This window comes from Culex quinquefasciatus, chromosome 3, assembly GCF_015732765.1.
Source record: "Culex quinquefasciatus strain JHB chromosome 3, VPISU_Cqui_1.0_pri_paternal, whole genome shotgun sequence".
Classification (NCBI taxonomy): Eukaryota; Metazoa; Arthropoda; class Insecta; order Diptera; family Culicidae; genus Culex; species Culex quinquefasciatus.
Window position 1 is genome coordinate 102,888,916 of NC_051863.1, and position 17,932 is coordinate 102,906,847.

At 44.0% G+C, this 17,932-nt stretch overlaps 1 protein-coding gene across 1 annotated transcript in view; it reads right to left on the reverse strand.

Moving 5' to 3' along the window:
* The window catches only part of LOC119769171 (uncharacterized protein K02A2.6-like), a 26,558-nt gene extending 9,025 nt beyond the window's left edge, over positions 1–17,533 (reverse strand). The window contains exons 1-3 of the mRNA XM_038261076.1: positions 17,345–17,533; positions 14,887–17,291; positions 13,209–14,831 (exon numbers count right to left, since the gene is read on the reverse strand). Of these exons, the coding sequence (XP_038117004.1) occupies positions 13,209–14,831; positions 14,887–17,291; positions 17,345–17,533 (4,217 nt within the window). The remainder of the gene's footprint in view (positions 1–13,208; positions 14,832–14,886; positions 17,292–17,344) is intronic.
* Between the last annotated feature and the right edge of the window lie 399 nt (positions 17,534–17,932).

Genomic DNA, 17,932 nt, shown 5'->3' on the forward strand with positions numbered 1-17,932 from the left:
ATATTATACTACCGCCATATTGGACGCCATCTTGGATTACACATTCCCTGTGTACTTTGGAGTATTTTTGAGGTCATATTTGAGTTCAGCGACCCCAAATTAGTTAAATTTGAGATGCTGATTGCTTGCTTAATTTCTGTATGAAAATTTCCAATATTCTACTACCGCCATATTGGACGCCATCTTGGATTACACATTCCCTGTGTACTTTGGAGTATTTTTGAGGTCATATTTGAGTTCAGCGACCCCAAATTAGTTAAATTTGAGATGCTGATTGCTTGCTTAAATTCTGTATGAAAATTTCCAATATTATACTACCGCCATATTGGACGCCATCTTGGATTACACATTCCCTGTGTACTTTGGAGTATTTTTGAGGTCATATTTGAGTTTAGCAACCCCAAATTAGTTAAATTTGAGATGCTGATTGCTTGCTTAATTTCTGTATGAAAATTTCCAATATTATACTACCGCCATATTGGACGCCATCTTGGATTACACATTCCCTGTGTACTTTGGAGTATTTTTGAGGTCATATTTGAGTTTAGCAACCCCAAATTAGTTAAATTTGAGATGCTGATTGCTTGCTTAATTTCTGTATGAAAATTTCCAATATTCTACTACCGCCATATTGGACGCCATCTTGGATTACACATTCCCTGTGTACTTTGGAGTATTTTTGAGGTCATATTTGAGTTCAGCGACCCCAAATTAGTTAAATTTGAGATGCTGATTGCTTGCTTAATTTCTGTATGAAAATTTCCAATATTCTACTACCGCCATATTGGACGCCATTTTGGATTACACATTCCCTGTGTACTTTGGAGTATTTTTGAGGTCATATTTGAGTTCAGCGACTCCAAATTAGTATTATTTGTTCTTTGATACCAACAATAAGCACCTTTTTTGAATTCGTGTCTTGACTATAGTGCAAAACACACATGCTGGCAGCACGGCACATCAACGAGAGAGTTTTCGTCGCATTCGCCGCTCGCGGGGAGAGTGACACTAAGGTAAACAAAAAAAGCGAAAAAACCGTCCCGCCGGCCTGACCTCAAGCCTTAATTGATTTCTTATATGACAAGGTTTAACAAAGTCTACCTCAAACATTGAAATTTATATATTATGCACCCGATTTAATAAAGCTCAAATAAAAAAAAAATCTTTTACCGAGATTATGGTTTATACAGATATCAAAACGAATACTCGGGATGCGTGTCCTCAGATATTTCTTGTATGTTCAATAACTTACCTAGGATCAAATATTCTCAGCAGTCAACAATAGCACCATAAACCCTACATGCTCACCATTTTGAATAAGAATGTGCTAACGGTTGAAATCGCCCTGTCTAACGCTTGGAATCGCCTGTTTGTAGGCAACCATATAGACAACAAACGCTTTGGGGTGGAATGCAGAGAAAACAATTAAAAATCACAATATTTTTGAGAAATGTATGCGGAACTTTTTTGTTAAATAGTTTATTAGCCTAATTTTTTGATGATTCGGTAGATAATTCTATTGGCTAAAAAGTAGCGAGAGATTTTTGAAAAATTCAATCGCATTTCGAAGATATTTGCGAAATAGTGAACAAGGATCAGATACAGCGATTTCCCCAGTGTCCGCATCGATGCGAAACCTTAATATTAAACTTTCCTAGGTGTGTTTAAATATGAAAAAAGGTGCAGGTGGTTATGTTCTACATGACCGCGATATTCGGTCAAATCTGGTGATTGATTTAACCTTTAAATTAAACCTGTTTTAAATAGTAAAGCAGCTGAGGATATGATATCTCATTAGGGTGGCTCAAATTAATTAGCAAATAAAAAGATTAAAGATTTTATTCGTTAGAAAATGTATTTTAACATATTATTATTTCTCTACGTTTTCGTAAATCGACTTTTGTTTGTGTTTTTTTTAATAGGATAAAACTTTTCATGCATTTACTGTGTTTGGGATGTGAATATTCGTAAACATGATACATTTTCTTATCGATTTTGCGTCTTAAAAACGTGGTAGGTTATGATTTGAACCCTTAAAAATAGTTTCAGGGAAAAATGCACACTTTAGAAATTGATATTAGAAGTTGATTGAAGTTGATTTCCCAAAACTCTCATTTTATTCCTGAAAATTTGTTATATTTGTTGGGAAACATCTTTTAGGCGAGTGTTCAGGTTTTGTTGTAAAACCTGGTACTAATTTTTTTTTTATCAAATGCACCGAAAATAATGAATTTGCATTTTTAGGTAAAAAGATATAAATTGGAAAAAGATCCTCGTATTGGCATACAAATTAAACAAAATGACTCCTTTTGTCAAAGTAAATGCATGGAAAGTTTTATCCTATTAAAACATACAAATAAAAGTCGATTTACGAAAACGTAGAGAAATAATAAAATCTTTAATCTTTTTATTTTCTAATTAATTTGAGCCACCCTAATGAGATATCATATGCTTAGCTGCTTTACTATTTAAAACAGGTTTAATTTTAATTTTAAATGTTTTTTTTATTTTTCTTTCTATGCGAATTAAAAAAAATTTAAGAGTGAACGAATATAAACCACCCTAGGTCATCTAAGACCACCCTAGTTGCAATAAAAACCAGGTTCGATCACGTTTGTCCACAAATCAATTTTACCTGCATTTGAGCTCACTGAGAGCAGTTTTGATACTGATTAATGCGATATTCATGTAAATTTCCTCATAGGGCATGGTACAAAATCTCATAAAATGACCATTTTTAAATCGCTGTAACTTGAGTTCAAGAAAAACCCTTTTGAGATGTTATATTCATATTATAGAAGAAGTTTTGAGCTTTCAGATGCACCGCGGAGCGTATTTTTTTGTGTCCCCCTCGAAAAGATACAAACATTTGAAAAAGGCCTATTAAAAACTTTAAAAACGCTGTAACTTTTTACCATAATGACCTAGTGACTTCGTAGACATTTCAAAAGACGCGTATTTTTATGCTCTAAATATGTCCCGAAGACACCAAAATTGCCAAAAATAATTCAAAAAAGATACGCAATAAAAACACTTTTTTGATGGGCCACCCTACTGCTTTTCATATAAAATGCTGTAGAATGATCAGATTAAGAGATAGAGATTTGGTGTCTTCGACAAAGTTGTTTGAAATGGCTAGTACTACAATACTGTTGAAGAAAGTATACCTCTATCTTATCTAGAAGCGAAGATAGTTTTTGAAAATATCAGTAATTGTTGGACCACCCTGATATCGTTTTGACCAAAAGATGTAGAATTTCATTTTTAACAAATGCTTCTTAGACACCGAAGCTCGAAAATGCATCCCTGAAGCGGAAATAAATTATTCCTGCTAAATTTGCGTTTCCGACCACTGTGCGTCCGTCGCAAGTCCCGTCCGGCGTGTAGAAGCTCTCTAGTCGAGAGAGGGTGTTTTCCAGCAGTTTTGTTTTGTTTCGCACAGTGGGATTGATGATAATCTTATTTTACTAAAATCCTTGACTACATTTATCCAAAAGCATACAAAATAATTACTAACGTTACAGCCGGAGGCCAGGAGTGTTCCGATAGGGGGACATTTGCGGAACCATAAGAGTTGGGGAAATATGGGTACCAAACTTTAAAGTTTTTTATACTGGACATGAAATTTGATATTTCGGCAGTAGTGGCCACCACCTGGAGTGGCCGGAGGCCCAGGGGATGTTCCGATAGGTGGACATTTGCGGAACCATAAGAGTTGGGGAAATATGGGTATCAAACTTTAAAGTTTTTGATACTGGACATGAAATTTGATATTTCGGCAGTAGTGGCCACCACCTGGAGTGGCCGGAGGCCCAGGGGATGTTTCGATAGGTGGACATTTGCGGAACCATAAGAGTTGGGGAAATATGGGTATCAAACTTTAGGGTTTTTGAAACTGGACATGAAATTTGGCATTTCGGCAGTATTGGCCACCACCTGGAGTGACCGGAGGGACCGGGGGTGTTCCGATAGGGGGACATTTGCGGAACCATAAGAGGTGGGGAAATATGGGTCTCAAACTTTAAAGTTTTTGATACTGGACATGAATTTTGACATTTTGGCAGTAGTGGCCACAACCTGGAGTGGCCGGAGGCCTCGGGGGTGTTCCGATAGGGGGACATTTGCGGAACCATAAGAGTTGAGAGAATATGGGTATCAAACTTTAGGGTTTTTGATAAAGGACATGAAATTTGACATTTCGGCAGTAGTAGTAGAGTAGTAGAGCAGTAGAGTTGGGGCAATATGGGTATCAAACTCTAGGGTTTGTGTGTTGTGTCTTTAACACATGGATCAGAATGAATCTTTGTTATAAATTGTAGTCCTGATAACGCCTTTTTATTGAGCATGAGCATGAGCATGAGAGATCACCCATGGTTGCCCCTCCGTTGCTGAACAGAACCGTAATATCCTTTCAGCACTACTGATTATATGCTTCGACGATCTAGTGGTGTTTCCCTTATCAACAGCATGTATGAATGCGCTGAAAAGATAAAACACCATGATTGCTTAAGCTAGATCAGTTGCGAATAGGTAACAGTCATTGGCCACCAACGGCGCCCGCCATGTCAGTTTGTAGATCTCGATTTTAAGGGACGGGAATGTTAGTTAGCGCAGGTTGCTACTAGGGCAGCTGATTTACTCTGTGCTTACACCCCACAAGCGCCAGGAACCTGAAAATTTGTTAGTAGGATAGGGTGTTTGGTCAGGATTCATCATAGAAGATGATGATGCGACCCAAAATCATAGTGTTTGTTGAAAGGTATTATGTTTTAATCTCAAGGCAAGCAATCGGATGCTGCGGATGAGTCATTTCCCGTTAATCGGCTGTTAACTTTTAATTGAAATGGATTTATCTTAGACAGCCGGCTGTGGAAAGATAGAACCAAAATTATTTGTAATTAAATGATGAAGAATTTAACAGTCTGACTTTTTAATTGAGATGTTTTTACGAGTTTTACATGATTCATGTTTAGTGGGGTACTGATTAACGAAGCGAACGACGAGTTACGATGTTTATCGAGCTGAAATGGTATGATAAGGTTTTGTTGTTATTGCACACCGACGACGAACGCGAAAAACCCTGCGACCCGACCGAAAGGCATCGCAAATAAGACTGGCTCAATTGTCATCGATGACAACCAGAACCAGCCGCACTTTTACACACATACACGCACGCGAAAAAAAAACGAAAAACACACCGACGACGAACGCGAAAAAAAAAACACGACCCGACGGAAAGGCATCGCAAATCAAACTGAGGAAATGGAGAGAAAGAAAATAACATAAAAAATAAAACCTAATCACATAAAACCTACTCACATAAAACCAATCACCCCATGCACATAAAAGCAACAGAAAAGAGACGAAAATTATCACGAAAAACAGGACTGCGCGTCCACCGAAGCACCGCACTTCTGATGGCATTATTCAATTATTATGCCCAATCACCTCATGCACACAAAGAGCGACACAAAAGAGACGAAAATTATCACGAAAAAACAGGACTGCGCGTCCACCGAAGCACCGCACTTCTGATGGCATTATTCAATTATTATGCCCAATCACCTCATGCACACAAAGAGCGACACAAAAGAGACGAAAATTATCACGAAAAAACAGGACTGCGCGTCCACCGAAGCACCGCACTTCTGATGGCATTATTCAATTATTATGCCCAATCACCTCATGCACACAAAGAGCGACACAAAAGAGACGAAAATTATCACGAAAAACAGGACTGCGCGTCCACCGAAGCACCGCACTTCTGATGGCATTATTCAATTATTATGCCCAATCACCCCATGCACACAAAGAGCGACACAAAAGAGACGAAAATTATCACGAAAAAACAGGACTGCGCGTCCATCGAAGCACCGCACTTCTGATGGCATTATTCAATTATTATGCCCAATCACCTCATGCACACAAAGAGCGACACAAAAGAGACGAAAATTATCACGAAAAAACAGGACTGCGCGTCCACCGAAGCACCGCACTTCTGATGGCATTATTCAATTATTATGCCCAATCACCTCATGCACACAAAGAGCGACACAAAAGAGACGAAAATTATCACGAAAAACAGGACTGCGCGTCCACCGAAGCACCGCACTTCTGATGGCATTATTCAATTATTATGCCCAATCACCTCATGCACACAAAGAGCGACACAAAAGAGACGAAAATTATCACGAAAAAACAGGACTGCGCGTCCACCGAAGCACCGCACTTCTGATGGCATTATTCAATTATTATGCCCAATCACCTCATGCACACAAAGAGCGACACAAAAGAGACGAAAATTATCACGAAAAACAGGACTGCGCGTCCACCGAAGCACCGCACTTCTGATGGCATTATTCAATTATTATGCCCAATCACCCCATGCACACAAAGAGCGACACAAAAGAGACGAAAATTATCACGAAAAAACAGGACTGCGCGTCCACCGAAGCACCGCACTTCTGATGGCATTATTCAATTATTATGCCCAATCACCCCATGCACACAAAGAGCGACACAAAAGAGACGAAAATTATCACGAAAAACAGGACTGCGCGTCCACCGAAGCACCGCACTTCTGATGGCATTATTCAATTATTATGCCCAATCACCCCATGCACACAAAGAGCGACACAAAAGAGACGAAAATTATCACGAAAAAACAGGACTGCGCGTCCACCGAAGCACCGCACTTCTCTGTAGTCCTGATAACGCCTTTTATTGTTTGCAAAATATTTCTTAAAAATTGAGCAATGCCGAAAGTTTAACAGAGAATTGATGAAATGATTTCATATCAACTGGCCCGAAAATCTTGCCATTACGATTAGCTCAAGAAGCGTTTGAAATTTTTAAACGTTATCCAATGTCGAAAAACCATGTAACTTACGGGTTGCTCCGACTCATAAATGTCGTTGAGACCTTCTGATCACAAGTGCCTCAAGGTCGGCACGCCTCTAGATCAAGTCGCGGGTAGCTTGGGGAATGCTGGGATACCAATGGAAACTCCAGTGTGTGCGGGTCAGAAACACACTTTATTTCTCCTTCTTCTACAGTGCTTTATTCCTCCCACTTTCTTAATCCTACACTGACCTGACCTTTCACTTCTTCTTCTTCTCCTCTCTTCGGGGCCCCGTCGTCGACCGCAGCACTCCAGCGACGTCGGTACTTCACCTTCCGCTTCAACCTCTGCTCTCACTTCTGCTACTAACTCTCTCTCTCTCTTGGCGTACGGTTAGGCCGTTCGTCCTCGCGCGGGGTGGTACTGGCGCTCCGGCGCGATCGTCGATGGACCCGTTAAGCGGCTCGTCCTGTCCTCCGCCACCGATGGTTACGGCAGTGGCCTTCGGATTACCGTCGAGGGTATCCGGACTCCCGGACCTATACACAGGTACGAACTGTTCGGCTTCTGCGGCGACTCGGATGTAGCGCGAGTCTCCGGATGGAGCACTTGGCCGTAATGGCTATGCCAATAAAGCACAAGGGGTCCTGGTGGGGAACGTTTGAGGTTAGGGATATCGTGACGGTTTTGGGGTTTGCTAGGGGGTCAATAGGGCACTCGAGGAAGGCTTCTGGCATACCTGGTGTCCTCTTAATCCACACGAGAACAATTCGGCTTCTCCTAAAGCTCACAACTAGCACTTTTGTGACACTTTAAAAGTTAACTTCACTTTCGGGCACAGCAGTGGAAAAAAGCGTTCCAACTGCTCGCGATGGTGTCGTCCGGGAAATAGCCCGAGTTCGTGGATCAGCTCGACGATGGCGGTCCTTGCTACCCTTTGCTCCACCTCTTCCGTCATGCCTTCACCCCTGACCCTCATTCACCCTGTCACGACTCCTTCGCTACCCCACCCACTGTTGTCTGAGTCCTCTGGTGGTGGGTTGCGGTAGCTCGTTGGTAGCGCTGGCTGCACACTGGGACGTCGCTGGTATTGGCGCTGTGCTGGGTCCTCGTTGAAGAAAACCACCGGATACCCAACACCTCCCAAGCTAAGGTTTTTATTAACGAACACTACTACAGACCATCTCATAGAACTTCACGAGTGAAGTCCCTACGGTTACAACCATGAGACCATCTTTGAGAAAAAATAAATAAATCTAACAAAATAACTCTTTCGTGATTGATTTTGTGGCCAAGAAACGCGAATATTAAAAACTATAAAAATTTCATTTACTTTTGTGTCCGAAGTTCTTCGTCATGATGGTTATGCCTGTTGCATTTCCACTGCACCTTTTTTCACCTTTCAAATGTATTTATTTTCTTAATATGTTTATTTAGATACTTAACCTGCAAAATCTCTTTGAAAATGAAAGTATTGCTTCATATTTTGAGAGAACGAAATAGTGCAATCACTTTTTTTGAAAATTTGTCCATGTTTTGACAAAATTCTCATTCGCTTTTGCCAGAAACGAACAACATAAAAAGCACAGATTCTTCATTTAATTAGACATTTTTTATTCAGCTGTTTGTTTGATTTTGAAAGGATTATTTTTGTAGTTCAAATATTTCAATCAATTATTCTTTTCAAATTCTTTGCAAAACAAATTTATCCAATACAATATCCAAGAGTTTTCAAAAGCTTGTGAAAATCTGAGCTTACAGTTAATTAAAAAAAAATGCTTTTAAAACGTGCAAGTCATAAGCATCAAATTGCAATTTTTAAGCTGTGGATATCACTCAGTTTAATCTTTTATGTCTCATATTCCATTTTTTTCTAAATAATTTTTTAACAGTTTGTTATACTCAAATCGGCACGGATTCTGGTGTCGGTGTGTCGGGGAGATGGCAACCCTATTCCGACCAAAGCAAACTGACAACAGTCGACATTAGCACGGTTGTCAAATGAGATCCCACAACAAAAGCACTAGCTGTCAAATGGTAGTTTAATGACGTTCATTCATGTTTTGATTTTATTGTGTCTAAAAATGTGTTCAAATCTAGAATAAGTTCATAGTTTTATTTAAGAAAGTAGCCTGTGCATCATATTGATGGAGGTGTTGACAAATAAATAACAAACCATTGTTTGGGTTTTTTATTTGGGAGCGGCCGTGGCTGACTGGTTACGGTGTTCGCTTTGTAAGCGAATGGTTCTGGGTTCGATGCCCATCTGATCCCAACGAGAAAATTAAGAACACATTAATTTGAAATGATGAATATGAACGAAAAATCAAAGTCGCTCGAGGCGGGGTTCGATCCCCGTCCTTTGGATTGGTAAGCAAAAATGCTAACCACTAGGCCATGACGACTTAGTGAGCGTGGACTGGAATTAGTAAAACTGTTATAGAGAGCGAGTTGTGGCGCTATAACCACGGCAAATAGTATCCAGGGCATTCGTGGAAATACAATGTCCCATAACAGAGGGTCCCGGAGTACCAAACCTTCTTAGCATGGTGCTCCCAACGAATACAACCAAATCTCGGAGCGTATGGTGGTGTGTCCCCACGCTTCTTCCTCCCCTGTCGATTCAGAATTGTGTTGTTGTTCGAACACTCAGTGCTCAAACTCAACCCAATTACGAGTCATCTCTGTGATACGGCTTTACGCAGTAGGCCTGGCCGCTTTAACGCTTGTGATGTTTCAATGCATTCTAATGCAATGGCGCACTACAAATGTTAATAATTGACAAGAAGAGTGCTAGGCGTCATCTAACCTAAGGCACTCTCCAGGGCACTATGGGGTATTTCCATGTAAGCGAGCGGCCAAAAATATTTTTTTGTTTTTTTTGTGACTTTTTTGAGTTGCTTGTACTTAGTATAATGAAAACAAATTTTCGATTTTTTCATATATGGGTCATTCCATCTCAACTGTGCACGAAAAAGTGCAAATTTGAAAATTACCCTCTCCGATCCTGCTCAAATTCGGCAGAGCTGTTGATACTATCAAAACATGCAAGAATCCCGAATTTCATCCAAATCGGACCACCCCCTCCATTTTTGTACCTCCCCAAAAAATCGACTTTTTGGCAATTTTTGACCAAACCTCCTAGTTTCAAACGGCGATAGTTCAGGAACCACAAATCATAGAAGGTCGGTCATAGACTCAATTTTGAAGGAAATTTGACGTAGAATCCATTTCCGTGATCAAAATGTTGATTAATTTATTTTTTCTACCTGTATTGCGCAATTGAAAACTTTAAACGGCCGTATCTCGAAACACCCCAAGTTATTTTTTTTATTTGACCTCACCATCGTGTTCCCCGGACAATTTTACATAAGAATCACTTATCGACAGAAATGAATATGTTTCGTTCCAGAGATATCGAATTTTAAAGTTTTGTGTTTTCGAGATTACCTACATCAGCTTCATTCGCCGCATCTGCTAGAAGCACACAGGCGGGCTGATCAATAACTGCTACCTGGTGTTCTGAGAGATGATTGATTTAATTTATATTTTTACAATTTTACGCAAATATTTGTTCAAATGGCTAATAGGGGAAATTCTCGTATGTTTGGCAGGTTAAGTCCTCGCTCCTAGTTTCGTCTAATTTGCTAATTTTCACTATTTAAACAACACATTTTTCAAAACTTTTGATAGAAACTTGATTGTTCACTTCTTATTGAGCTATTTATCACTCGATTTCAGTTGAAAACGCTTTTAATCAGCTGTAAGTGAATGCCAAATCGCTGATATGGCAACATTAGAGGAACGCTGGAATGAGATGCTGTTCCCTACCTTGATCAATCTATTTTTGTGAAAGGAATATTTATTGGGTTAATTTGAATGCACCGTTATTTACGTGTTGCTAACCGTTTTAGAGTACCTCCGAGGTCATGACTAGGGCCTTTATCATGGGCGGTAGCAAAATAGTGCCATTCAGCAAAAACAGCAGCCGTATTGTGTTCCAAGAATACAAGAATGAAAGAAGAAAAAAAAACATTGTTGATCGGACGGTATCGAAATCATTGCAACTATATTTTGGGGAATTAACCGCTTTGCAGCAGATCAAACTTTGTAATTTTCTTACATTTTTCAGTTTTATACTTTCCAGAAATCCTTTTCCTTTGTGATCGTGCTTTACTAGAGTACAACGTATCAACAAATTTTATTCATTTTAATTCATATTTTTTACTAAATAATGCGCTGCTCGCTCCGTCGGAATCCAATTCTGCCCTTTACTGTGTGTCGTTATTGCTCTGTCCTGTGGGTTAGTACAGAAATTCACTTCATTCAGATAAACGGATAAAGCAGATAAACATTCGTGATTAAACTCCAGTTTCCTACAATGTTATACAATTAATGTTTGCCTAATTTGATAAAGGTTATTTATGATGAAATATTATTTCAATAAATGGCCAGGTAGCAGTTATTGATCAGCCCGCCTGTGTGCTTCTAGCAGATGCGGCGAATGAAGCTGATGTAGGTAATCTCGAAAACACAAAACTTTAAAATTCGATATCTCTGGAACGAAACATATTCATTTCTGTCGATAAGTGATTCTTATGTAAAATTGTCCGGGGGAACACGATGGTGAGGTCAAATAAAAAAAAATAACTTGGGGTGTTTCGAGATACGGCCGTTTAAAGTTTTCAATTGCGCAATACAGGTAGAAAAAATAAATTAATCAACATTTTGATCACGGAAATGGATTCTACGTCAAATTTCCTTCAAAATTGAGTCTAAGACCGACCTTCTATGATTTGTGGTTCCAGAGCTATCGCCGTTTGAAACTAGGAGGTTTGGTCAAAAATTGCCAAAAAGTCGATTTTTTGGGGAGGTACAAAAATGGAGGGGGTGGTACGATTTGGATGAAATTCGGGATTCTTGCATGTTTTGATAGTATCAACAGCCCTGCCAAATTTGAGCAGGATCGGAGAGGGTAATTTTCAAATGCTGTTCCGCTTCAGATGGAATGACCCATATTTGAGGCCACATGCATTAAAGTGGTGAATTTTAATATTCTTGCTCTGTCTATTTGATGCACGGAATGGCGGTTTATGCTATGTTAAAGTTTCTGATTTACGTTCAATCTCCCTCCCCTTTTTCTTGAGTTAAAATCCACCTCTCTTTGAAGACCCCCCCCCCCCCCCCTTCCTCTTAAATTAAAATTTGATTTTGCGGTGTTTTAGAATTTTAGACGGTTTATTTTATGGAACATTTTATGGATTCTCGTCCACGTTTTTGGTTGATCCACTTGCAAAATTCACGTTTTCCACGATAAATTCTTCTAAATCAAAATCACTATGTAACCGATTGTCGTTAGATTACTTAAAATATGAACTTCTTCTATGGGCTTTTGTATACCTCGTTTTGAAGCTACAGAACAGCATGCGTAGTTTTTCCTCTGTGGTTTTCCCCTGAGTAGATCATGTGATGGTTCTGCAATGTTGTAATTCTTACAAATATACTCGAAAGCAGTTCTCACGTTTTCAGAATAGTGCTTCGTTATATCGTACAGGGACACAGGTACACTACGGTATTATTATCCATACCTTCAAAAGAACACAACAACGAACTGATATGAATATTCGACGAATCGTTACTGTAAAATACTTTGAATAGGAATTTCTAATTTTATTAAACGTACCTAAGTACCAACAAAGTCATGAATATCAAATCAATTTCAAAACATACATAGCAGGTACGTCATTTCTGCCTCCGCAGGTAAATAATGCGATTTTAACCAAGCGTATACGCGAAATCATTAATTTTCCTGCATGAATCAAAATGTTCAAAATGGCATAACTCAAAAAGTGCACATAAGTGCACTTTGAAATTTGGAGACAAGTTAGGACATGGTTCAAATTTTAAGCTGCAAAATTTTCAGATCGCACAAATGCACACAAAAAAAGTACTCCATTAACAAAGTTGAAAAAAACTAAATTTTGAATAAAAATCCATCTTTTTTGATTTTTATTATTTTTTTTGCCTGTAAAAGTGTGTTTTGTAAAATGTTATTGAAAAGTTGAATCAATTACCTTTCTGAATATAAATATATAATGATGCAGGAAAAAATACATAAATGTTATGTCTTTCGCAAATAATGTACGCGAATTACGCCTAACATTAGAAACTTTATTTAAGTCTAAAACTAATTTTAAGATGAGCGATTACAAAACGTGGCTTGCTGTTTCCGTTGCTCGCTTAAGACAAAGCTGTCACCTCGCAAGGTGTGCCAACCGCACAACGTTAAGTGTGTTGGTGCGGCGTCTCGCTATGGACAGTGTTGCCATAGCATCTCCCTCTTTAAGACATCACGTAGTGATCGAACCTCGGCGGCAGCCGAACCTCGCGTCCACTCCTGGTGATCGTCGTCGTCGGCACGGGAACGCAACTCGGCGGAATACTTCCCGTCGAAGCCCGCCGGATCGGCCGTTGGATCACAGCTGGTTCCGGTCCATCGTTGTTGCCAGGTTGCTCGGTGATTTCTGGTTGGTTCGCGTCTTCCGGTTCCACCACAGCTGCTTGCGTGACGTCCTCGGTTGTTGGTTGAGCGAACCCAAACTCGCCCAGGAGAATGTCCAGCGGAAGGTTAACAGCGCGACCCCGCGCTGGCGAATCCGCTGACTCGTGCCGTGGACGAAGCTGGTTGATATGCGACCGGATCAGCCCCGAACGTTGGCCGTCCAACCACACGTTGTAGTTCACCGAGCCGAGCCTTTCGATGACCTTTCCTGCCTCCCAGTACCAGTCGTTCCGCTTGTGCACCTTCGCATACACCATGTCGCCAGGTGCAAATTCTCGTCTCTGGTCGTTCTCAGCAGTTGTCTTCATCTCAGCAACCGGTGTTGGTGGTGGTCGCAGTAGGTCGAGTGTGGTGCGCATTTGACGTCCAAACAGCAGTTCACTTGGTGACTTCTGCTCGGTTGTTCCGCTCGGCGTCGACCTGTACGTTGCCAGAAACACGTCGAGTGTCTCCTGCAGTGGCTCTCCCTTGTTGATTTTCTTCATTCCTCGCTTGACGGTGTCCACAAAGCGTTCCGCTTGCCCGTTCGATTGCGGATGGTAGGGCGCGGTGAGGATGTGGGTGATTCCGTTCGCCTTGCAGTAGGACTCAAACTCGTCGCAAGTGAACTGAGCAGCGTTGTCCGACACGAGCACCATCGGCAGGCCAAGGCGTGCGAACGTGCTTCGAAGAAACTGGATCGTGGCCCTAGCGGTCGTGGTCGTCGTCGGGTAGATCTCAGGCCATCGCGAGAAAGCGTCCACGATGATGAGAAAGTAGAGACCATCGATCGGGCCCGCGTAATCAATGTGAATGCGTTGCCATGGTCCCGCTGGTGTTGGCCAGGCTTCTGGTGGAGAGTGTGGGGGAGATTTGGCAGCTGCAGCACAGTCCGCGCACTGCTTCACCGTGTCCTCCACCTGCTTGTCGATGTGCGGCCAGTAGACGAAACTCCGAGCCAGACTCTTCATCCGGACCATGCCCGGGTGACCGTGGTGCAGGCGTTGCAGGATCCGCTTTCGGTAGGTCTCCGGCACCACCACTCGTTGGCCGAAAAGAATGCAGCCCTGAGTCAGCGCTAGGCTCTCCTTCCGGTGGTAGAACGCCTTCACGTCCAGGTTGTCGATTTCGCTTGCGCTGGCCGGCCACTCACCTTCCAAGTACTGGACCACTTTCTTGAGCACCTTGTCCCGGGCGGTAGCAGCGGCGATCATCTTGGAAGTGACAGGTGTGTTGCCAACGGAGTCTTCCAAGACCGCCGACATGTCGTCCTCCAGATACAGAGCGGCGATAACGTACTCCTCCTCCGGCTTGGCCGCCGAATCGATGAGTCTGGAGAGTACATCCGCGTACCCGAAGTTCGCCGTGGAGACGTAGTCGATGCCAAAGTTGTAGCACAGCAGAACGAGTCCCAGTCGTTGCAGTCGGTTGGACGTGTGTCGGGATTCCCTTGTGCGACCCGAAGATGCGGAGCAGAGGCTGGTGGTCTGTCTCCAGAACGAACCGTCGTCCCAGCAGCATCCGGTGAAACTTCGTGACAGCGTAGACGAGCGCCAGAGCTTCCTTGTCGATCTGCCCGTACGCTTGCTCCGCCGGTGTCAACGATCTTGAGGCGTGCTGGATTATCTTCTCCGAACCGTCAGGGAAACGATGTCGGATTGTGGCGCCGATTCCGGTTTGCGAAGCGTCAGCGGCCACGATAATGTCCAGCGTCGGGTTGTAGTGGGTCAGCATCAGGTCAGACTTGAGCAGCTCCTTGAAGCGCTCGAACGATCGTTGGCAGTCGTCCGACCAGGCCCACTTTGCGTCCTTCTTCAGCAGCAGATCGAGTGGCCTACGCAGCTGGTGCATCTCCTTGATGAACTTCGCGTAGTAGTTGACCGCGCCCAAGAACGAACGCAGCTCGGTGAGGTTCTTCGGCGGTGGCATCTGCGAGATGGCAGACACTTTCCCCGGGTCGGTGCGGATTCCGTTTTGGTTGATGATGTGGCCCAGGTACTTCACCTCCGTCATGTAGAACTTGCACTTCTCGATCTTGAGCCGGAAACCGAAATCTTGGATCCGCTGCAGCGTTTGCTCCAAGTTCCGGTCGTGCTCCGCGCGCGTTCGGCCAAACACCAGCACGTCGTCGAGGAACGACGCCGCTCCTTCCTGGCCGGCGAGCATGTTGTCAACGACCTTCTGGAAGGCTCCAGGAGCGGGTTTCACTCCCGGCGGCAGACGCTTGACCTTGAACAGCCCCTTGTGTGTGTTCATAGTCAACAGCTTCTGCGACTCCTCCTCTACCTCCATCTGCAGATAAGCGTCCGACAGGTCAATCACGCTGAAGAACTTGCTGCCAGCCAGCTTTGCGAAGATGTCGTCGGGGGTAGGGAGAGGGTACTTGTTCGCCTCCAGCACAGCGTTCAACCCGGTCGAGTAATCCGCGCAAATGCGGACCACCGGATCTCCGTCTGCGTCGCGCTGCGCCTTCCGAACTGCCACGATGGGTGCCGCCCAGTCCGAGTAGTCGACCGGCTCCAGCACTCCCATGTCCTGCAATCGGTTGAGCTCCTTCTCGACCAGCCGCTGCGAGTGGAACGGCACTGGCCGCTTAGGCTTGAAGACCGGCTTCGCCCCGTCGATCAGGAACAGCTGGATCTTCGTTTTCGTGCACCGTCCGAGTCCTTCCTGGAACACCGCCGGAAATTTCACCTTCAGCGCGGCACCACACGCCAACGAGTCCTCCGCAGTTGTGAGTTGCTTGCAGAAGTCGTTGATCGGAATGTCGTACAGCCCGAAAGCTTCCATCAGGTCGCTCCCAAGAACCTTGAAACCGCGCACAGGAGTGACGTAGCACACGGAACGCTTGGTGGTCCCGCGGAACGTGACGTCACACTCGAACTCCAATTCCAGCGGAAGGGGTTTGCCTGAGGCTGTGGCCACCCGCAGTTCCGTCGGAATGGTTTCTGGGTTGCCGAGCAGGGGAAGTGAATCCGTCGAGATGATGGTGTAGTCCGATCCGCAGTCGAGCTGGAGTTCGATCGGTTCGTTGTTGATCAGAACTTCCACGAACTTGCGCCGTCTGACGACACCTTCCTTGTTGACAGCGTACACTCCGTTTGAGTGTCCCCCGCCGTCGGCCCGCTTCTTTTTGTGCTTCTTCTTGCCGCCTCCGGGTGCTGTGTGTGATGCACCTTCTCCGGAACCGGAGGGTTTGGAGCAGCAAGCACAGTATCCTTCCTTGTGTCCCACTTTGCCGCACGTCTTGCAGGTGTGTTTCGTGTACGAGCAGTCTGCAACAAAGTGCATCTGCCCGCACTGCCAGCACGGACGTCGTGGGGTTGCCTTGGCCGGATTCCTGTTGTCGAACTTCCGTTCCGGTTTGCCCGACTCGCGAAAGCCGCTGCGATCCTGCTGGACCGCTTTGACGGCCGGCTTCGGACCCTCAATAACAGCAGTGTCGTGTTTGAGGTTGTCCAAATGCTGGCACTCCAATAACAGCTTCTTGAGAGTCATCGGGTGCTCCGCCGTCTCGCCTTCCATTTTCGCCAGCAACCGGGTCCGGATGTCCTTGTACCGCTCCGACTGCAGACCAGCGACAAACACCAGGCACTTGAACTGGTCGGAGGTAATCGTCCGGATGTTGAAATCCTCGCACGCTCGGTTGACGGTACTGGCGTACGTGACGAAATCCTCCGCGTTCCGCTTGGTCGTCTGCAGACACTGGTAGCGCCGGAAGAACACGGACGTTTGGTGCCCGAACATCTCCTTAAGCGTGTCCACCGTGTCCTGGAACGATCTGTCCGGTGGGTTCTCCGGTAGGATGTAGTTCACGTAGCGGTCGTGATCCACCGAGGACAGCTTTCGCACGAGCAGCCGCACTTTGTCCGCTTCCTCCAGCTTCTCCCCGCCCTTGTTGAAGGCCTCCTCGTGCCGGGAGTACCACTTGTCGAAGACCAGTCCGCCTTGGGGTCGTAAACAAATTCCGGGATGGTGTTTGAAAGTGTTTCCATCAGGAACTCGTTGTCCTTCGGCTTGGAGAGCTGCTCGAGGAGAGCCTCCTGGGTTTTGGACTGGTTCTCCAAGTAGGCGGTGAGCTGCGCCAGAATCGCCGTGAGATCCGGCTGCTGCTGCGGCCCGTCCTTCTTCGGCGTCACCTTCGGGGGCATTTTGAGGTTAGGAACCCCGCTCGAACGCGAAAACCCGAAAACCGACGCGAACTACTCGGAACCGAACTAATCCTCGTCGCCAAACAATGTTATGTCTTTCGCAAATAATGTACGCGAATTACGCCTAACATTAGAAACTTTATTTAAGTCTAAAACTAATTTTAAGATGAGCGATTACAAAACGTGGCTTGCTGTTTCCGTTGCTCGCTTAAGACAAAGCTGTCACCTCGCAAGGTGTGCCAACCGCACAACGTTAAGTGTGTTGGTGCGGCGTCTCGCTATGGACAGTGTTGCCATAGCAATAAACAGCTACACAGTACAACTATGAAAAATAATCATTTTTTTGTCAAAAAACATGTTTTTTCTTACCATTTTCGCCTTTGAAGGTCTGCAATTCAG